Source organism: Sciurus vulgaris (assembly GCF_902686455.1).
Source record: "Sciurus vulgaris genome assembly, chromosome: 8".
NCBI classification, from domain to species: domain Eukaryota; kingdom Metazoa; phylum Chordata; class Mammalia; order Rodentia; family Sciuridae; genus Sciurus; species Sciurus vulgaris.
The window spans coordinates 70,216,894-70,239,266 of record NC_136468.1 but is presented as its reverse complement, the minus strand read 5'-3'; the positions used below and the strand labels follow the sequence as shown (position 1 = coordinate 70,239,266).

At 39.9% G+C, this 22,373-nt stretch overlaps 1 protein-coding gene across 3 annotated transcripts in view; it reads left to right on the top strand.

The window, feature by feature from the left end:
* The window catches only part of LAMB4 (laminin subunit beta 4), a 98,877-nt gene that overhangs the window by 20,517 nt on the left and 55,987 nt on the right, over positions 1–22,373 (top strand). For 2 of the 3 annotated variants that reach the window (XM_079149965.1, XM_079149964.1), the window contains exons 4-14: positions 968–1,103; positions 3,045–3,118; positions 4,788–4,976; positions 5,762–5,825; positions 5,993–6,207; positions 7,396–7,516; positions 8,916–9,104; positions 14,142–14,321; positions 16,883–16,992; positions 19,148–19,227; positions 19,761–19,911. In XM_079149965.1, coding sequence (XP_079006091.1) covers positions 968–1,103; positions 3,045–3,118; positions 4,788–4,976; positions 5,762–5,825; positions 5,993–6,207; positions 7,396–7,516; positions 8,916–9,104; positions 14,142–14,321; positions 16,883–16,992; positions 19,148–19,227; positions 19,761–19,911 — 1,509 coding nt within the window. Of the gene's footprint in view, positions 1–967; positions 1,104–3,044; positions 3,119–4,787; positions 4,977–5,761; positions 5,826–5,992; positions 6,208–7,395; positions 7,517–8,915; positions 9,105–14,141; positions 14,322–16,882; positions 16,993–19,147; positions 19,228–19,760; positions 19,912–22,373 lie in introns of those variants that run through there. The other variant, XM_079149966.1, reaches the window with a different exon arrangement.

Below are 22,373 nucleotides of genomic sequence, written 5' to 3'. Positions count from 1 at the left end.
CAGTTCTTTGAAAATTGCTGTAGAGCCCCTTAGGAGTTTTAAGCAGAGCCACAAGTGGATACCTTTGAGAGAAGAATGGAGGAACTTTAGATTATGTAGAAGGAAATGAGAGGGAGGTGGGTATGAAAAATGGTGGAATAAGACAGACATCATTACCCTATATGATTACACGAATGGTATGAGTCTACATCGTGCACAACCATAGAAACGAAATGATGTACCCCATTTGTATACAATGAATCAAAATGCAGTCTGTAAAAAATAAATAAATAAATAAATAATTTAAGAAAATTAAGCAAGCTCAAAAGCTAGGCTTTTTCTCTTGTCACCTTTGAAAATCCTTCCTAAGCAAAACTAGTTCCAATTCACTAATGAGACCTTCTAGTCTGCAAGACAGGAGGATGGGCCTCTTTGTTGTGAACTTAATGGAAATCCTTTTCCTATGTCCCAAAATGTGACATAAAGTTGTTTGTCATGGAAGTTTTCCTACTCAAAACTGTAAAATCTGATGAAAAAGGAATAACGGTTGCAGATAACCTAGTACCCCACTCTTTCATTAATTTCTTTCCAAATATTATTTCCTTTTTTGGCTAAAGGAAATCATTCAAAAAGTTATTTTGAGTTGGACTCTTTTGAAAATTCATAAAATACACCCTAAGTGTTTCCTTAAGTTTAAAATAACTTGCAGAACATCTGCCTCTTATAGGAGAGAAAATTAGTAACATAAATTTGTATTTTTACCCACAAATGTATAAGCTTATATAATTTCTAGGCCATATTTGAATTTAATTTGTCATTGTATTTAAGCACCTATTGATGGAAAAAGTAATGTCTTGTTATTTCCTCTGCTTCTTATTTTTAGCCCAATTGAAAGATAAATATAGTGAGTACAGCTTGTTTTTAGATTCAGATCAACAATGAGTAGTTAAAATTCTTTATTTTTAATTTTAATGATGGTATTTTCCAGGGGGAACAAAAATGCTTCATGTGTGACTCCCGATTTCCCTATGACCCATACACCCAGCCCAACAGTCACACCATTGAGAATATAATCCCAAGTTTTGAACCAGACAGAGGAAAGAAATGGTGGCAATCTGAAAACGGTATGCTTAAATTCCTTTCCCATTTTTTATTTTTAATATTTTAATAAGGCACCTTCCCTTTGCCTGGTTTTAACAATGCCACAGCAAGATGTGATCCACCAACAATGTGAGCTTCATGCAAGCACAAAATATATTTTCCTTTTAAGAAAGAATATTTTGCTTTAAAGAGATCAAAGTGTATTTAAAGCACATAACTCAGAATATTTCACTCTTCCCACGTAGGGGAGGAAACTATCTCTGTATCCTTTTGTTCTTTATAAAAAATAAGAAAGTTCACGAGAGTTGGTAAATGAAGCCTAATATAAAATACACTGATGTAAACTGAATGAATAATGCCAGGAGAAGTTTGAGAATTAACACCAGGTGCTTTTTCCTTCTTTAATACATGAAGAGAGAGAAAAAGAACATTTTCTCATTGCAAGCTAAAGCTTTTAATATAAAATTTGAATTGAAAAGATAATTGGCTACTAACTTGAAGTTCTTTCCTTCCTGGAATGATGGCCGCCTCTGCTCAGTGGTGATATTGAGCCCCATACTGAACGTGACCATCTGTAGGTCTGAGAGGTCCACTGTAAGTGTGGACCTGATGAGGGATTCCTCTTGTTCCGCCCCCAGTTACGGGCCTTCTCTCCATGCCCTAACTCCATCCCTCGCATGCGGGACCTCCCCAGGGGGGCTTCCTCCCTCGCGGTGGCCCCTCTTCAACATGGGAGTGGAGTCCTCTCGGTTTCCCTTAGCAACAAAATCATGCCATTCACCACATCTCTAGGTTGCCCTTTGGGCTCTAATTGCTCTGTTCTCTTCAGACTTCTAAACATATGTCGTTTAGAGGATCCAAACCATGAGAGAAGAGCACGGGAATTAATCAGAGTTATTCCCATATAATATATGAAATATAATAATCATCATATAAGAAGATCATTTGGGGTAAGCATAAGATGAGGCAGTTTTTCTATGCCATCTGCTTGACAAACGCATGACTGGTGTCTACTAAATGCCATTTCATTTGGATCCTAGTTATTGTCTAGAGTTGGAATCTCCTGAATGAATAGGAGGCAGTTTTTACTGCAGGCCTGTCTTCGTTGATGAAAGATGCCATTTTTATTTAACAGCTTTCTGGTCCACATGCCCAGCATTTTTTCCACTTCTCCTCACAAAGAGAATGTTACTCTGTCAGAGCCAATTACACAATGAGGGTTCTCTACCAAGCGCTTTGAGAGAGAGGAAAGTAATCTCTTCCTAGAAAGCACTGGAGCCTTTGACCTGAAGCCTGGAATATGGCCGCACTCTCAGCAGCAAATGCTTCCCTGCACTATTCAGCCTAGGGGTCTGGGCTTCCATCAGCTCCAGGTTGGGGTGGATGCTCCATGTCCATGCTAGAGATTGGTCACAGCTAACTAACTCTGCAAAGCCCTGGCTAGGACTTTGGTCATCTCCTCAGTCACAGAGTACCCCACCGATCCCTCACTTCAAGGGGAATGTTCCAAGCTGTGTTTTATGATAAATGAGTAAATTCTAGCTCTAATGAGTTAGCAACTGTTGGAAGAAAAGGCTGTGTTGATTTTTATCATGCTCCAGCTTGCTAGCTTCTGTTTATGTGTAGTGGGGATCTGAGTTTAAGGAAATGAACTCTCTCTTCTCACCTATGAGAAAAGGCCTGGAACTCCCTTGGGGTCATGTAATACTGCCACACAGTGGCTGAGTGTGTTGCCACCAAAACATGGATGTAGACAGGCAGTAAATCTATGCTATTCTCACATAGATTTCCTGGGCCTGGAGTACCCTGGCAGCATGCCATAGACTGGGAAAGAGTGTTGATCACTATCTGTGATTTCAAAGGTATCTTATTAAAAGTAAGCCAAAATAAGAGGTTAATGTGATAAGCAGGGATCTCTCAAAAGCATTGATTTTTTTTTTTTTTCTTTCTGGATTTTTCTTTAGGTCTTGATCATGTCACCATCAGATTGGACCTAGAGGCGCTATTTCAGTTCAGCCATCTTATACTGACCTTTAAGGTACAAAGGGACAGGCGGGCTGTCCCCTTTACCTGTCCCACAATGCTCTGTGTTAACCTGAAATTTCACTTTCTTACAGAGAACAAAAAGCAGAATAAGTCTAGGCTCAAGTTGTCACTTGGGTTTTGTTCTTCAGGAAATTTTTAAAAACTTTTATTAATCAATGAGTATGGTTATTTTTTTTAAATCTTAGAAGAGAAAAAAGAGGTAAACTCCAGGTAGTAGGTGATAAGAACCATAAGAACTAGAAAGATAATTCTTAGGAGGAAAGGATAGGAACTGGGGGTTATTTAGGGAAAGATGGAAAGATTGTGATCAACAGAGGAAGAAAATTAGACTCTTTATTAAGGTTAGTCAGATGCCAGAGCAAATCATTGTGCTACAGTCTTTCATAATCATTCAACAAAATTTTAACTTTGACGTCAGGCCTGGTACTAGTTTTGATAATAAAAAATAAATGTAAAATAAAAAATAATCAAAGCTGATTATTGGTCTTTGCCCCCAAAGAACCTACCATCTATTTATGAAAATAAGCATGTAAGTGGGAAATTATAATACAAAGTACAGAAATAGAGGCAAGATTAGAATGCCAGGGGACTTAGTTGAGGAGACTAAATCTGCTCTGGGGAATCGGAATAAACTTCATGGATGGGTTTTGAGGGATGTAAAAGAGTTTGCCTGAGGAAAAGTATTCTAGGTTAAGAGAATCAAAGCAAATTGCTATAAAATATTAATGACATTAGCTTTTCAACTTATGTCCCATCTTCCTTCAATTAATAGTACACATAGCCATAATAAATATTTTCAAAAATGTAATTAGATTCTGAGGACAAAGTATTTGTTCACAAATTCTTTCCTACTTATTGGAATGAGATCTAGGTGTGTTTACTACATAGTGTAAGTTCATGGCCCACAAGCGATGAAGGAAGGAGATGGGAAGCAAACCTCCGATTAGCAAGTTTTCCTTTATTCTGCAGCAAGGTCCATCCATCAGGCATGGGAGGGCCCATTTTCTGGGAGATGGCCCCCAGGTTTCAGAAGGAGTCTGGGTTTTAGAGTTTCATTGGAGACTGCAGATGTGCAGTTAGGATAGTCAGGGGTTAATTGTACAGGTTAAAACTTTACCTTAGGAAGGCAGTTGTAAAAAGTCTGAAACTCATTGTCACTGGGAAAAGCTGGAAACTCAGTGTTCGCTGCTTATCTTCCTTTCTCTGGGACCCATTGTTATCTGCTTTCCTCCTCCAGGACTCATCTGCAATGGGGAAGGTAAAAGTCCAGCCCAGTATTTCAGAATTTGCCTCCTTCCTTCAAGATGCCCTGGGGTTGGGAAGGGGTGAATGTTTGCTTTCGGGGAGATGCTGGGGATGAACCTGGGAAAGGATGAAAGTTTGCTTTTTCCCTCAGGGCCCATTGTTATGGGAAAGGATGTACTGGGAGAGATTTAATATTTGGCTAATTTCCCCTCCCTCCTCCAGAGCCACACTGTCCCTCCATTTTTCTTGGGGAGATGTCTTGTAGGAATATTATTTTCCATAACCCTTCATATAGTAGATTTAAAAGGTACACATAAAGTTTGAAAATATGGAATTAAAAAATAAGAATGTTCAATCTGAAGTAAATAATAAAATCTGCCTTTGTGGACCATTACAACTTTTACTTATTTTCATAGACTTTTCGGCCTGCTGCGATGTTAGTGGAACGATCCACAGACTATGGACATACCTGGAAAGTGCTCAGATATTTTGCAAAAGACTGTGCTGCCTCCTTTCCGCATGTCACATCTGGCCAGGCTCAGGGAGTGGGAGACCTTGTTTGTGACTCCAAATATTCTGATATTGAACCCTCAACTGGTGGTGAGGTAAACTTTCCTTCCTTTTCAGAACTTTTCACAACTCTAATTAACTTAAATTTAAGAAGAAATTTAGGTAGTACTTACTGAAATATAACTCGAGTTGTTCAAACATGAAGGTGTCTAGATTGAAATGGTTTCCTGAATAATAAATAATAAACACATTATCAGAAATAACCCTGCGCAAGAGTGCCCAGCTAAATGTCAATAGGGTTAAAATCTAAACTGGGCCCCATGGCCATGGTCAGCCAGAGGAAAGAGCACCTGTTTGCAACCCTGGCAAAGGAGCTCCAGGCCAGCAGCACCTCTGGTTTCGCCATCCCATTTCCGTGGTCTTCAAACCACACCCAGTGGAATCTCCAGGAATGTTCCTCTAGGCAAAGCTGGTGACTGGCAGAGGGTCAAGGTGGGAGTGGGGCTGGAGGTACTATTTCATCAGGGAAATAAGAAAGAATTGGTGGCAGAAGATTGTACCAGAATTCTCTGCCAGGCCCAAATTTATGGTGGCTTGCTGAATGGTCCACCATTCCGCCCCAGCCCAGCGTGGGCCCCTGTTCACCCATGGTATCATCCTTTCTGTCTACAGGGACACCTGTGATGAAGAGTCAGGAAGGACTGGTTCACCCCTGGCATTCATATTTGTTTTGGGTACCTTTATTTATATATTAACCCAAATGATCATTTAGATCCCACATCAGCTCAGCCTACTTGCAAGAACAAGGTCTCTTTAGGAGAAAAATTAGACAATTATGTTTTGGTTACATGCCATAAATTTACCTACATTTGTCTTACAGGTTGTTTTAAAAGTTTTGGATCCCAGCTTTGAAATAGAAAATCCTTACAGCCCCTACATCCAGGGTATGAATCGTTTTATGTGTTTCATGCCTCTCTTTAAATTTCAAGCCGGGAGTATTCCTAGGAACCATATTTCCCTAGCATGCTAAGGAAGGGTCAGTCAAGAAGGGCACCTTGAACCAAAGCAACTTAAATGCACTTTGATGTATTGTTTCATTTTCATTCTCTAGACCTTGTGACATTAACAAACCTGAGGATAAACTTTACCAAACTCCATACCCTTGGGGATACTTTTCTGGGAAGGAAGCAAAATGATTCCCTCGATAAATACTACTATGCTCTGTATGAGATGGTTCTTCGGGGAAGCTGTTTTTGCAATGGCCATGCCAGTGAATGTGGCCCTTCACAGAAGGAGAGGGGAGACACTTTCAGCTCCCCAGGAATGGTGAGTCATTAATCCAAAGAAAAATTGGCTCTTCTTCCTGTCTCTTGCTGTCCTAGTGCTGAATGCAGTCCAGACCTCTATGTGGAGGTCAACAATTCCTGCTGCCAGTTTTTTGTTGGAGCAGGAAACTGTCATTCAACCTTACCCAACAGGCCATCTGGGGTACTTTCCTCCAACCAGAGTTTCTTGTGAATTATGCCACCCATGGACATCATTTTACTAATGAACAGATTTTATAATTTATGATTTCAAGATAGCCTATGTTCATCTCCTTTTGTCTTTTTCTCAGGAAATGGAGATTTAATAAGGCTGAACCAGAATTTCACATTCATTCTCTTGCAAAAATTTATTGAAGGTCTGTTGATGTGAGACACTATACTCAAAGCTAAACTGTTTCAGTAAATATCTGATATTATAAAAATGGTCAATCTGAATAACATTCTTACACTCTGAGTAACTATGCCTTAATACTGAAGATTGCCCTCATTCTTGAGACTAGTCTTAAAGATTGGTGTAATAGAACTGTTTCTGTTTTGTTTTGTTGTGATGCTGTAGAATGAACCCAGCACCTTGCATGTGCTAGGCAAGCATGCAACCACTAAGCCATATCCCCAACCCAAGAACGGAGTTTTTATGCAAAGTCCCAGGGGTGTGTATACTAAATAAATTTAGACTATTAGGCATAATCATCTCAGGCTTATTGTCCAGGCCATTGCATCTTCCCACCCAACTGCTTCTGCGTTTCACCAAAAATAGAGCGACTCTCTTTGAATGTGAGCCTTTTAGAGCATTTTGTGAAAAACCAAGAGAATCACATGTCTTCCTCCAGTTTCTTTCCCTTTTTAACTCCCTATTTCCCCTTATGCTTCTAAACACCCAATAACCCACCCTACCTCTGCCAAACACACGAATGTCCATTCTGTCTCTCATTTTACTGAGGTTGCAATGTACTGACCTGAAATAGAATTCAGGGGAAAAAGGTATTATAAACATTCACTAAACTTCTGAAAATTTTTAAAGTTTAAAAGCTAGTTAAGTGGGTAATAGATAGTTGAGTTAGGTATTGTCACTAACACACTGGAAAAAAAGAATCAGAGAGGGCCCACGACTTGGTCCTTAATTTTTCACTTAAAGAGACCCAAGGCTTTTCAAAGAGAAGCTCTATTTTAACACTATTTATTGCACCAGGTTCACGGTCGGTGTGTCTGTCAGCACAATACAGAGGGCCCAAACTGTGAGAGATGCAAGGACTTCTTCCAGGATGCTCCATGGAGACCAGCCATGGGCTCTCAGGACAGCGCATGCAGATGTAAGTGAAAAAAAACAAAAAGTTCTCATATAGACTGAGTATGTTCTGCATTTCCAGGTTTGGAAACTACATAGTTCATTCATGTGGGGCTACAGGCAGCAGAGGTGATGAAGCTGTGGCTCCCAGCTCCAGTTGTATAACATCTTAATCTCTCGAGTTAGCTCACCTAGAAGAACCACCAACTTCTCCAACTGTCACTACAAATTAATTTTTTTAATGAAATAATATGTGTTTTGTGTGACACATTTTCAGAGGCAGGGCAGAGCCTTGTGATGGCAAAATAACCGAGGGCAATGCACAGAGATCTCCATCATCTTCCTGAATAGTCACATGGTCCCAGAACAGGACTTTAAATCACAAGAGGGATGATGGGAGAAAGTAGGTGCAGGGTCGAGTTTGACAGGTTACTATACGAAATAAAATATAAATTATTGTTAATAAAATATTCAGGTTGATAAGGTGGTGTTTTTGTTTCTGGCAAAATGTTTGTTTCCTCTGAATTTTGATGAACTTCTAAACAATCTTGTTATTTATCTTTTTTCCCCAGTTTTACAAAAATAGGACTTGAGAAAAAAGAAAGGCCCTTAGAAGAGTTCTAGTAAAGAAGCCCTTTCCGTGATGCTCACTGTACACAGACCCAGCCAAACATGGACTAAACTTAGGCTGTTTATAGAAAACACGCGCGCGCGCACACACACACACACACACGCACAAGACAGTCGGCATAGACATTACCGTGAAGACAAATAAATCCCTCCAAACAGACTAGCTGGCCCGCTAATCCTCTGGCTGAGCCCCAGATGAGATTTAAAATGACCTGCAACCTCTCTTCCAGCTCTTCTGTCCCTACAGAGGGACATATGCTGAACAGGGCTCAGCTCCATCTTATTTGAGAATCCGGGTACATATAGAACACTTCAGGTGAAAAATTCAAACTTACAGAGTGTAAGTAGGTAAAAGGACTCTCTGTGAAACTACAAATATTGTACTCTATGGCTTCTAGGTCACCTAAATGACTTATTTTGTTAGCATGATTTTTAAAAAACTACACATTAAACATGGAAGGAACACATTTTATAGAAAGCATAGGCGCAGGGGGCTGGAGTTGTGGCTCAGTGGCAGAGCGCTTGCCCAGCATGTGCGAGGCCCTGGGTTCCATACTCAGCGTCACATATAAATAAAAAATAAAATAAAAGGTCCATTGACAACTAAAAAATATTTTAAAGGAAAGAAAGTATAGGAGCAGAATCTGAGAGCTGAAAGGACCCTGGAAAGCTGCGGTGGGGCCCTTTGCATTCCTGCTGCATCTCTAAAGAGGAGCCAGTGGCTGTGGCCAGCCTGAGAGGTGCAGGATGTTGGCGAATCTCTCAGGCACTCAGGCCATCTCCTCCTTTCTCAGCATGTAGCTGTAATGGCCACTCTGACCGCTGTCATTTCGATCTGGCCACGTACCTGGAGAGCGGAGGCCTCAGCGGGGGCGTGTGCGAAGACTGCCAGCACCACACGGAGGGCCAGCACTGCGACCGCTGCAGACCCCTTTTCTACAAGGACCCCCTCAAGGCCATCTCAGATCCTGACGCATGCCTGCGTGAGTCCCCGACCCGGCCCCACCCTTTCCACTTGCCTAAGGAAGTTCTAATTTGGCCTCGCTGGGGCTGCCAGTCCCCACACTGCTTAACAAGGTCTCCAGACAACCCTATGGGTGAAGGGGGGCGTGCAAAAGCACTTCAACTTTATGAGCTTTTCTTTCTCCAAACAAGTTGAACCAAATAATCCAGGGGAGTCCTGAAAGTCTTGCAGCAGAACCTGATTCTATCAGGGAATCAGGAAACTGTTCTGAATTCAACCAGGAGGGCGGATGGCTTCCCAACATCCTTGCAGGTGCCTTGACAATCATCAAAGTCCCATTCAGGGAAGTAAGTGAAGAGGTGAAATTGCCTCTAACATTTTGACTGACTGTAGACAATTCAATTTTGCTGTTTAGATGAATAAAGTAAAGTATTGCCTTGCTTCATAAGATAAAAAAGAAAGAATGGGGGAAACTTTTAAAATCTCTTAGCTTTCATCTCAACTATTTTATATGAAATATTTTAACCACATATAAAATAATAGAGAAAGATATACCCACCATCAACTTTATCAAAACCTAATAACTTACAATATTGCCTCTTGGACTTTCTTCAATAAAACATAACAAGCACTCTAGGTCCCCAGTGTGTATCCACCCATTCCTCAACCCTTCTTCCTAGGGGTAAGCTCTTTCATGTATTAGGTATTTAACATTATCATGCTTGTTTTATGCTTTCATGTGTGTTTTGATCCACAAACAATATAGGTTGGCACATTTTTGAACTTTTGATAACAATGATTTTAGATAATAATACTATGCCATACATATCCTTCAGAAACTTGGATATTTCATTCAACATTATACTTTTGAGGTTTGTCCATATCAGGTAGCCCTGCTTCTTCCACTTTAATTTCTGTATTGAATTCCTTCCTATGACAAAGTTTATTTGTCCATTTTTCTTCTGATTCTACAATAAGCATTTTTGTATTTGTGACTTTGTGCACACACAAAGCCTATCCCTAAGCAACATAATGAAGAGTGTGATTTCTGGCACATGGGGTTTGCCTGTCTTCAAATTGATTAGATAATATAGAATTGTCTTCTCAGTGGGTATGCCAAATTGCCACTCACACCAATAGTGTAAAAAGTTCCTGTGGCTCTATATCCTTTCCAGCATTCAATTTTTGTTAATCTTGGTTTTGTCACACTTTTATAGAATAAATGAAGTGCTATCTCATCATTGTTTTAATTTGCATTTCTCTGCATGACTAAGAGTAAAATGAGGCAAGCAAAACACTGTTTAACCAAATGTATGGTAGCAATCACTGTCGGGTCATGTAAGTACAGGTTTGCCTCCTTAAATTTTGTACCCTAGGCACTTTGCTTGCCTAACTATAGTCTCATTGCAATATGTTATGACCTAGATAAATACTCCAACCTGACTTGACATACCCTGTGTCAGTAACTGGGTCTGAAATCTTACTTACAAAGAAGTTGGTCTGCTATTGTTTCATGGATGCTGGTAGAAGACATGACACTCCTGGGCCAAAGAAAAAGAACTATATTACTCATGCCCAGCAAGCAATAAGACCATTGTGTTGGTTTAGATTTCCATGTATCCAAGACCCAAGTCCCAGGGATATTAGGTAGATGCTGCACACTTAATAAGCTTATGCCACAGACAAGGAATTTTGAACTTGGAGATTTGTTGCTTTTATAACAAGTGAAAGCAAGCTTGCTCTTTGACCAGAGGCAGATATTACCTTATCTTTCAAGTTCCTTGCTGCAAACACAACCCTAAGAAATGCCTGGGTAAAGAGCAATCAGGACCTTGCGTTGTTGGTGTTTTAGCAAAAACCTTCAGGATGTCCAAGACCATGGAGAATTGCCTCTTCTTGAACCCAGAAAACTCACTTCTTAGACTATATCATCAATGTAATGTTAAAGCAAGGAAGGTTGCTTAAAACTTTAAATAATTCTTAAACAAAAATAATTTAATAGCCACCTAACGACATTCAATGTCCTAGATTTCAAACTAGGAATGATCAAATATATCACAATATAGAAAAAATATCAATAAAGGGTATGTTCAGATTAGTCAGCAGGCACTAATATAAAATTTAATTTATTTAACTTATGTGACCTGTTCAAAATTGACATAAAGAACTGAATTCCCAGAAAACATTTTTAGAGCAAGTTCCTGTGTCCCCAAATTTTTATCAGAATACCAGAATCTCTCCTCTCTCTCTCTCTCTCTGTCTCTCTCTCTCTCCCTCTCTCTCTCTCTCTCTCTCTCTCTCTCTCTCTCTCTCTCTCTCTCTCTCTCTCTCTCATACACACACACACATACACACACATGCACATACCCCCCCACACCATTCACAACCTTTATTAAGGTTTTAAAAGTTATATATTTAGAAAATAAGTAGCTGGGCGTGATGGTGTATGCTTGTAATCCCAGCAGCTCAGAAGGCTGAGGCAGGAGGATTGCAAGTTCAAAGCCAGTTTCAGCAACTTAATGAGGCCCTAAGCAACTTAGCCAGACCCTGCCTCAAAAATAAATAAATAAATAAATAAATAGGTCTGGGGATATGTGTCAGTGATAAAGCACCCCTGTGTTCAATCCTCAGTACCAAAAAAAAAAAAAAGAGAGAGATGAAATTGCTGTTCTGGGGAGAATTAGGGAAATAGTAGTATTCTGAAACAGATAATATAGAAATCTAGAAAGATATTTGGAAATAATAAACCAAATATTTTAAGCACATTAATAAAAGTCTTATTCCTTAAGAACTACTTAGTATAAACTTGGTGGTTCCTTCATTGGCGGGGGTGCAAGTAACAAAAACTAGTACCCCAATGTGACTTAAGTCATTGTTTGTAAACAAGGAGGTTTTCCAGGGAAGGCAGATGAGGAACTTGTAACAAACTTTCTTCATGTGACTGCTCAGTTTCTCCCAGTTCACCTAAATATGTACTTATTGTGTGTACACAGATGATGTGGATTGAGAAGATTGATTAGCACTCTCATAAATTTTCTCTAAATTGTCCTTGCTTGAACCTAAACATTTACATAAATAGATTCCAGGCATAAAAGCTGATTAATTTTAGATCTTCTAGTACTAAGACACAGTTAAATGCAGTTAGATTTGGTAATAAAAGGTAAGATAATAAAAGTTTGCTCAAATCAAATTGCAACACCAGGAGGTTTTATTGGACTTCTAAAGGCTGGGACATGGAATTATTTCAAAGTTAAGTCACTCTTCGCTCACCCTGTCCCAAAAAGTACTTCTATGCATAATTAAATTATACTCTAGAACTCAATGCTGACCCTTCTAAGTATTTCCCAAATAAAGTTGAGCTTTATCTTTTTGACTACTTCTAAAATGGATCCAATCTCATCCTTCCTTTTTGAAAGTAACTGGCTTTAACTGGAAGAAAATTGTGAAGTTTTTTTCTCCAAATCAAACAAAACCAAATTTTGGTTTTCCACAGTAAGATTTTATCACCTCACAATCCAATAACAATCAAAACTTGAAAGATTCCATCAGACATCTACAAGTTTGCTTCAATGACAGCAAACAACTGGTTTGACTGGATTTTTTCCCACTGAACTCAATTTTTACACCTGAAGGTCTTCTTTTTGTTAATCCAAAGCAAACATATATAAAAGTGAGAAAGGTTTTTCTTTAAAACAAGATGTTCATTTTTTTACATTTATTGCATTCTTTAAAAATGCAATTCTTTGGAAATACACAGACACAAAGGAACAAGAGACAGTGGCAGTCAACCACTACCTACTGATACACTCATCCCCTATCCCAAGGTCACCAGTGCTATTTCAGCATATATGCCTGCGTGACAGCTCCAATAATGAGAAGGTCACTGCTATATGGGATAGATTGGGTAGCCCTAACTATTAGTGAGAGCTCTTCCTTATCCTCAAAGTCTACATTTTGTAACCTCTCCCCTCTTGTCCTTACTCTGTCCACTGGAATTATTCATACTATCAGAATCCTTTTTCATGACACTTCCTTCCTTGAGTTATTCAAATTTCTATTTAATTTTTTTTAAAAATGTGCCAGGCACATATGTCCTGTGGTCTCAGCAACTTAGGAGGCTAAAGCAGGAGGATTGCACGTTCCAGGCTAACTCAGCAACTTAGCAAAACCCTGTCTCAAAAAATAAAAAAAAAAGGAGTGGGGAAACTGGGGATGTAAGTCAGTGGTAAAGCACCTCAGGGTTCAATCCCCAGTGCCAACCAACAAATACTAAAAATAAAAATAAAATTTTTAAAATGCTGCTTATGTTATATAGTATCTATTTGCCTGTTTTTCCAGAATCTCCTCATCCAAGCCTTGGCTTCATCGATAGATTTCCAAAGTGAAAACAGGGATATGACTACAGCTCACTGTTCCCTCCCTTTCTTTCTTGTAGGTGTTTCAAGAAAAATCACAAAGAATGACAGCACTTTCCTTGCAATGTAGTTTTTCTGTGATGGAGAATAACAGACTTAACTTTTACCCATGTTTCAAAGATTTGACAGACATTTTATGTGATCTTCTCTTTTTTCTCATGTCCTTGCAATGAGATATATAGTTTCACTACATCCTACTTTAAGCTTATGTCTTGACCTTATTTTCATTTTTAGAGTGTATTTTTTAACCTGCTGTTCTGAGTTGAAATTCCCATAAAATAAAATTAGCCATTTTAAATGTGCAACCACCACATCTACCTAGTTCCAAAACATTTTCATCAACCCAAGAAGAATTACTCCACTCTTAACTTCCAGTTTTCAAAATAGCAGTCATCCTCTGGTTCTCCAACTTTAGAATCATTTAAAATATTTTTAAAATATATGTATGAAATTACTTGATAGGTTTCATGAATAAGAATCTGAGAGATATTTCTGAACAGCCCTTGCCCATTTGTCTGAAGTGGTACACATACTTATTTAAGCAAAGTAAAATAGTTCCAGCATGGGTAAAATGCTATGCTTATATTTCAGGTTTTCTACAGTTTGCAATTAACTAAGACAATGGATTTCTATGTCCCCAGCTTGTGAATGTGACCCTGATGGGACCGTTTCTGGTGGCATTTGTGTGAGCTACTCTGATCCCGCGGTGGGATCTGTGGCCGGTCAGTGCCTGTGTAAGGAGAACGTGGAAGGAGTCAACTGCGACCGCTGCAAACCCAACCACTACGGATTGAGCGCCTCTGACCCGCTGGGCTGTCAGCGTAAGTCTGGGCTGGGCCACCAGCCCGGGTGCATTTTAATCTTGATGTTGTCTCTGTCAGCCTAAGAGTTCTGCTGGCCTCTGAGTCTTCCCACAATCGTTAGGAAGTTCGTGATGTTTCTCTGTGGTTCACTGAGTTTATCATTAAGTACCAGCAGGGGGCGCTCATATTTTCCTGGAACAAAAGAGAAATGCCAAGAAATTTAATGCCAAATTGCAAAATCCCTAGAAAAATGGCCTCCACTAGGACTGTACATACAAATATATTCATGAGCTCCTAGGCAATTTTCAAGTGGTGGTTTCTTTTTATTTTTTAAGTTATTTTTTCCTTTTCTTCTCTTGCCCCTCCTAATACTGACTCATAAACTTCTCTGACAAAGAGAAAGGGGAAATTAAAGAAGCAAGGAAGGGGTTGAGGAGAAATAGAAAGAACCTCAGAAGTTTTCAGGGGCTCAGTGCTCAGGCTCTTGGCTATAGGAGCACAGAAGTTGATTGCTGCTTAGGGTCTCCTGGAGCTGCTGATTCCTCTGGGTAGTCTGGGTAAATAATTTCCATTTGGTCACAACATCCTACTCCATATTTTGCCCATGTAAGGAACTGCAGATTATTTGCATGTTTAGAGGACAACAGGCTGAATCTTTCTGTCATAAAATGCTCTTCTCAGGTTTCATGGCAAAATTAAATGTCATGATAATGGATTATAATGTCAAGTCAATTTTCCATCACACCTTTCAAGCTCACCAGGTCTCTCTGGTTCAGTGATTAATGTGATCTGAAAATCTGCAGTATATTGGTTTGGGGAATGTTTGTGTGTGTGTGTGTGTGTGTGTGTGTGTGTGTGTGTGTATGACAGCTTTAGAAACATAATTCATGTGCCATAAAATTTATTATTTAAGGAGCGCAATTCATTGATTTTTAGTACATTCAGAGATGTGTAGCCATCAACACATTGATTTTAGGACATTTTCATCACCACAAGAAGGCATCCTTTTTTCTGGGTGTATACCCAAAAGAGTTGAAAGCAGATACGTGAAAAGATATTTGTTCACCTGTGTCCTAAGCAGCACCATTCACAATAGCCAGAAGATGAAAGTAACCTAAGTATCCATCAAGGGATGGGTGGGTAAGCAAAATGTAGTATGTACAAACAAAGGAATATTATTCAGCCTTAAGGGAAGAAAATTCTGACACACATTGCAACATCATGAAGCTTAAGGATACTACGCTAAATGAAATACAACAGTTGCAAAAAGACAAAAACAGTAAAATTCCACTTATATGAGGCACCTGGAGTATTCATATTCATAAAGATAGAAAGTAGAATGATGGTTGCCAGGGACTTAGAGGAAGAGGAACCGGAAGTTATTGCTTAATGGGTACAGAATTCTAGTTTGCAAGATCGAAAGAGATTGGTTGCACAACAATATGAATGTACTTAACAAAACTGAAAAATGTTAAGATGGTATATTTTATTATATGAATTTTACAAAAAAACAAAAGCCATAAGTTTCTACCTCCCTCTACCACCCATGACCCCAGCCCAAGGCAAGCACATATCTATATTCTCTCATTATAGATTTGCCCATTGTGATTATTTCATACAAATAGAATCATATAGGCCTTTTGTAATTGGCTTCTTTCACTTAGTATAATGTTTTCAAGGTTCATCTATATTGTAATATGTATTAGTCTTTTTTTTTTTTTTTTTTTTTTTTTCTGAATAGTAGTCCATTGGACCACATTTGATTTAGCCATTTATCAGTTGGTGGACTTGAGTTGCTTCCTCCAACACTGGTTTTTCCTGTAGGGGAAGCGTACGCCTTCGTTTGGTATCATAACTTCTCAGCCTTTACAACACAAGCATGAAGCTGGGCATGGTGGCACACACTTGTAATCCCAGTGACTCAGGAGGCTGAGGCAAGAGAACTGCAAGCTTGAGGCCAACCTCAGCAACTTAACGAGGCCCTCAGCAACTTAGGAAGACTCTGTCTTAAAAAAATAATAAAGCTGGGGATGGGGATGTAGGCAGTGGGACAGTGCCCCTGGGTTCAATCCTCAGTATCAAAAAACAAAACAACAAAGCAACATAAGCAGGACTCAGAAATTTCTGTGAGTGAAAAAGAAAAAGAAGTGGGAGTATGAAAACATTACAAAAGCAGTAAAAAAGAAACAGAGAGGGAAATGGTAGACATATCTGCAGAGAGGGAGCTGTCAGTGAGAACCAGGAAGCCTGAAAATCCCTGCCCTGAGTTGCCGGCCCGGCCAGCATCACTCAGCATAACTGTGCCAGTACTCAGTTTACACCTCCTCCTCCACTGGCTTGTGGCCTCCTGATTGCCAGCCGATAAAACTACTCAAGAACTCTGGAAGTGTCTAGAACAGGATTTCCTGTGTGGGGTTGTATGCAGTACAATAATCATGCTGCCAAGCAGACAATGAACCCAGCAGGGCAGGCTGCTCTGTGTTCTTGTGACCATGCATCTTACTCATTGTGACTATTAAAGACATTTCCAAAGGTGGGGGAACTAAGAATGAGAATAATCATATATACTGTGCTTTCAGCCTGCAACTGCAACCCCCTTGGGAGTCTGCCACTCAAGATTTGTGATGTAGATACAGGTCAATGCTTGTGCCAGGCCTATGTCACCGGACCACACTGTGAAGAGTGCACTGTATGTATTGACCTATAATTTTCCTTTAACAGTTATACAGATTTCTACTGCCATTGCCTAGAAGAAACTTGGTCTTGTTAATTGCTTTCCTTGTTCTACTCTAGTTCAATACTCCCAGGGTATGAGTATTTATACTACAGAAATGGGTAAACACTATGCATCAGCCTTCCCTATCCCCAGCCCCTGCAGACAGCTTTTAAATATTTACCAGCACACTACTGGATTGGATTGAACTGATCCAGGCAAAGATGCCAATAGTATATCCATTGCTTCCCTGAGAGTGCCCAGCAGTAGAGTAGAACACTTACCTACCCCCTTTTTGGTCCACCAGACCATATGGCCTTTCTTTTTATTTATTTTTTTCTTTTTTATTTCTTTATTTCTTTTATTTGTTCAAATTAGTTGTACACTACAGTAGAATGCATTTATATATTTTGATAGATACATATTTTAGGATCACACTGTTATCTTAATGTACATAATCCCCTTAACTCCCCTTACTACTGTCTGCCTAAAAATATTTCAGATGAGCTCTTAAAAGAACAACAAAAAACAATCTTGAGCTTAAATATATTTTAGATTCCTATGGGAAATAAACCCTTGGGTTTTTCACACACATCGCTAAATATATGAACATGTATGTTTTAAAGTTAGTAAAATAAAATGTTTTCACTCCATAAGAAATGTGTCATGCAGTTAAGGAGTTCCAACCCAATTCTTTTCTTTGTTCTTCAATCTTGGCAGCCCACCACGACATTTTAGAAAGAGAAAAATAAAAACTTAACCTAATAAAAGAACAGTGACCTTGATGTGTCTGAAGAAATGTAGCTGATAAATAAGAAACATATGCCCATGAGGAAATAGTTTTGCGCTAATATTTTAAGTCATTTTCCTGAAAACATAGTAGGCTGAGGCAGAGGAAGTAGGGTAAGAAGCAAGCAAGAAAATATGAAGAAGAAACTGTACATAAGACAGTTCAGGTAATATGGAAGCTTTACACAAAAAGAGAAAGTTCAGCCTTGCCCATCTATTGGGTGTGCAACACCAAGAAAGTTGCTCAGGTGTGCAGCAGGATTGCTGAAGACACCAAATCAGGTTGTCCCAGGCCAATCTTGGGTTCAGGCTGGTGTCCTGATAATGAATCACGTGAGCTTGGGCTCAGGCTAGACTGACTGAATGGCTGTCATGTCAGCATACCTGGCTGGGAAAGGTCTTTCACAACCACATCCACATCCTGAGTGGAAAAGCTCATTTCACTTTTTTTTTTTTTTTTTTTGGTCCTAAGACCAAGTAATATGAAAAGTTCTTTGCTGAAGTTTATACACTTTGTGTCAATATTTAGTGTTTGAAATCGAAATTATAAGTAAAATTGGGTGTACAATTTTTACCAAGATAACAAAAAATAGAAATATTGAAGACCACTCCAAACAAGAGTTTCATATCTACTGAGATCTAAATTTTATTTGAGCATGCTAAATTGAAATTGGAGGAAGAAGTATTTTTCTGAGCATTTCATAATAAATGTTATCAGACTTTAAGAAAAAAAAAAGCTGTTTATATCTCACCAGCTGTTTATACTGCATAAAGGGCAAGATGTTGCAATGTTGAGAAAGCCTTGCACCAGAGTTGACTCTCACAAGGGTTCACATTATGCCAAGATGACTGATTTATGAATGGTTGTCTCTACTGACTGGGATTTTCATAGAGTATCTTAAAATCTGTTTGACTGATTTTTCTACCCCAAAATATTTCGGTGCCATTTAAGTAAAACCTCTGTGGATTATCATGGTAAGGGAACCTACTGATTTTAGTTAAAGAGTTGCAAATAAGATGTCAGAAGACCATCTTACAGAGACCTTAAAGGACCCTGCCTGAGCAAAAATCAGTGCTGTAAGAGAATTATTGGCTCCTGCTGTGTTTCCACTTGAAGCAATACGTGGACAACCCCTCTGTCCCCTGTAGTGGAGTGCTGCAGATGGGAAAGATGTATCCATGGAGATCCTTCTCCAGGATCTCCAAGGAAGGCTGCTGCGCAGTGGGTCAGGCTGTGCGGCTGTTTGATGTGTGACAGTTGCACTGTAGTGATTTCAGGGTTGCACTTCAGAGCAGCAAATGTCTTCACAGCTGGAGTTCACTCAGCCCTTTCTCTGTGTAGGTTGGCTACTGGGGACTGGGGTATCAACGCCCTGGATGTTCTCCCTGTGACTGTGATATTGGAGGTGCTTATTCCAACGTGTAAGTCAGTGAAATGAATGATGAAGTTTTGCATCGACATTCCCTGCTTCCACGTGAAAGCACATGCTATTCTGATGCGCTCGTCACAGGTGAAGGGGTTTATTCCATGATAGACAAAGGGTGTTGAAAAGCAAGGGACCCGAAACATTCCCAAAGCCCAGGTGTAGTGATAAACAAGGGTGAGGTAAACAATTCCTCTGTCTGACTGTCCCCCAGGCGATGGGGTGGGTGAGGGGAAATGTGTGATTCAACGGCTGGAAACACCAACTCTGTGCCAGCCTGTAAAGTGGGTCCAATGCTCTGCTCTGCCCAGTTTGGGGAGCAGAACCAGAGAGGAAAGAATGGCTGCCTGGGTTCCCTGGATCTGAAGTCTCTTTTCCAGATAAGGCAGGTGGAGCCCACAGCCTCCTGGCAGGCTCCCTCAGGACTGTGAGTAGATGGGTTCAGACTCAGGGGGCCCTTGGCCAGTCACCCCACATCTGCACTTCACCCTCAGCCCCTCCATGTTCCTGCACATGGCATTTTCCCTTCAGGTGCTCACCCAAGGATGGGCAGTGTGAATGCCGTCCGCACGTCACTGGCCGCAGCTGCAATGAACCTGCCCCCGGCTACTTCTTCGCCCCTTTGAATTTCTATCTCTACGAGGCAGAGGAAGCCACGCCACTCCAAGGACTCGCACCTTTGGTGAGCATCTCCTTGACTGTCCCCACAGACTTCACTCAATGGCACGATAGTAAATACATACAACATACTCTTGAGATCGTGGTTTGGGGACCTAGGAGAATGCTTTTGCCCACAGATGCAGATTGAAGTAGTGTTATATCATGCAATTGCAGATTATATAAGTTTCAAGGCAGAGTCTGTGTCATTTATCTTTGTAGCCCAGTTCTAGCAGAGCCTGGAGCATAAAGGTGAATTGGATCACACAGACTTTACTTTTTGCTCTTTTAGTGGACTCATCAGATAAAATGTGTTTATTGAGCATCTACTTCTGTCTCCCCCATGGCAAAGAAACAGTGAGAGCATAGGGTGTCTGTGTGTTGCATTCACTTTTGTTGAACTAATGCCTTAAACAGTGCCTGACACAGCATAGGGACTTTATGGATGCCTGATGATGAGTAACTAAAGGACATAAGACTCTCAGAGTGTGACTCCAGTCATAGATAGGAATATGGTGAAGGAAAAGGTGATTCAAGGTGAAAGTCTCTAAGCCTATGAAAGTCAATTCTGAAGACAAGATTTAGATAAGGAAAGCCAGGGAACTCATTCCAGGTTCCAGGATCTGAGTTATTTCCTGGGATCTCTTCCTTAACTAGATTCTGCTGGTGGGGAGAAAGGACAATGCTGTTGGGGGCCTTAGAATTTGCTCTTTTAGTGACTAGAATTGAAACAAGAGGAAAGACTGATTGTCCCTGCTTAGAGCTTGGGAAAGGGGAATCAAAATGAAATAATCCTGTGTCCATATTCTTCATGGACGTTAGTACTGCATCCAGGCCTGGGTGCAACTCAGTGGTAGGGCTTTTCCCTGACTTGAATGACGTCCTGAGTTTGATCCCCAGCATCACACACACAGAGACACACATACACATCACATTGCACGATGGTGACTAAAATAAGCAAAAGGAAAGGAATATTGATATTTATACTTAGGTCATAAGTATAAATACAATCATTCCCATCTTTTAGATTTAAAAAACACATAAAATAAGCATTAACTAAAACAAATAGACTGTTACTTAAAAAACACATAAAATAAGCATTAGCTAAAATGAATAGACTGTTACTTAACATTAATTAAGTATGTGCTGTGTGGTGGGTGCTGACAAGGAACAAATAGGATAATATCGGGTATGTTAACACACCTCTGAACCAGGGACTGCAGTCGAGTACCCAGAAGAATGTTGATTTCATTCATTAGGGGCCTGTCACTCATGACATGAATCGTTATTACTCCCTCCGTGGCTTGACAACAAACAAACAAACAAAAACCTGAGGACATAGAATAGGTTTGAATGGTAAGCAAATTTTTCTTAAAAGACTAGAAGTAATGCCTATGGCAAAAGAAAGAAAATTCAAGATGGGATTGCTATTTCGTGTTAAAGGGCAAGAATGTGAATAAGTTTCCTCCTCCTCTAAGGACGTGACCTTCAATAGAAGTAGAAAAGATATAAACTGGGCACCCTTTAATTATGTGCACATTCTTTTAACACATTTTTATGATTTGCTTCCTATGCTGTTGCTGCAGTTTTTTGTTATTTGTATTGTTAATACAACTTCCATTCATTTCGTTTAATATTTAAGGCTTCACACTTTATATACATTATCTCATTAAACTCTCTGAACAACCTAAGTATTATCATCCCTAATTTCAAGATGAAGGAAAACATCCTGAGACATTAAGTACTGTTCCCAAATTCATGCATGTGGTGGACAGCAGCGTCTGGATTGAAACCCAGGTACATGTGGTTTTGAAGTTCTTGTCCTATAGTAAGCTATTGCTTACCCACGTGCAGGAATGCTGAGCTCCAGGCTGAGGGCAGTATAAAAAGGGATTAGTTAGGGACCCTGGGCCTCAGGAGTCCTGAATCTAATCCACACCTTTATAGATATCTGAAGATATGCAGGACGAGGGCAGAGCCCTATAACAGGGGAGTCAATAAGTGTGTGAGAACTTCTGAGCCATGAGGGATCCTTAGGAATGGGCTTCATACATAGGTAGAGTAATTTGAACCAAGACTCAAAACAAAGGGATTGTGGAATAGATGAGAAGACAGTCCAACCAGAGAAAGTTATAAATAACATCTCAGAGGAGAAACAATGTGGGTGTATTCACAAATAGAGTAGGGGGTTAAGACAGGGGAGAGGGCCAGATGCAGCACTGAGCACCTGTAGTCCCAGGTATTCACAAACAGAGGCAGGAGAATCCATTGAGCCCAGGAGTTAGAGACCTGTCTTGTTTAAAAAAATAAAAATAAAAAAACTAACACAGTACAAAAAAATACAACACATAAAATACAGAGGAGGTGCCACCTCCTACCTAGGATGCTATGTTTTGTTTTTTGGGCAGTGAGAGCTCATGAAGATCATCCTTGGTGTCCTTGCAGAAGAGAAGCCTGGGTTGGAGAGAAGTCTGCAATAACTGAGAC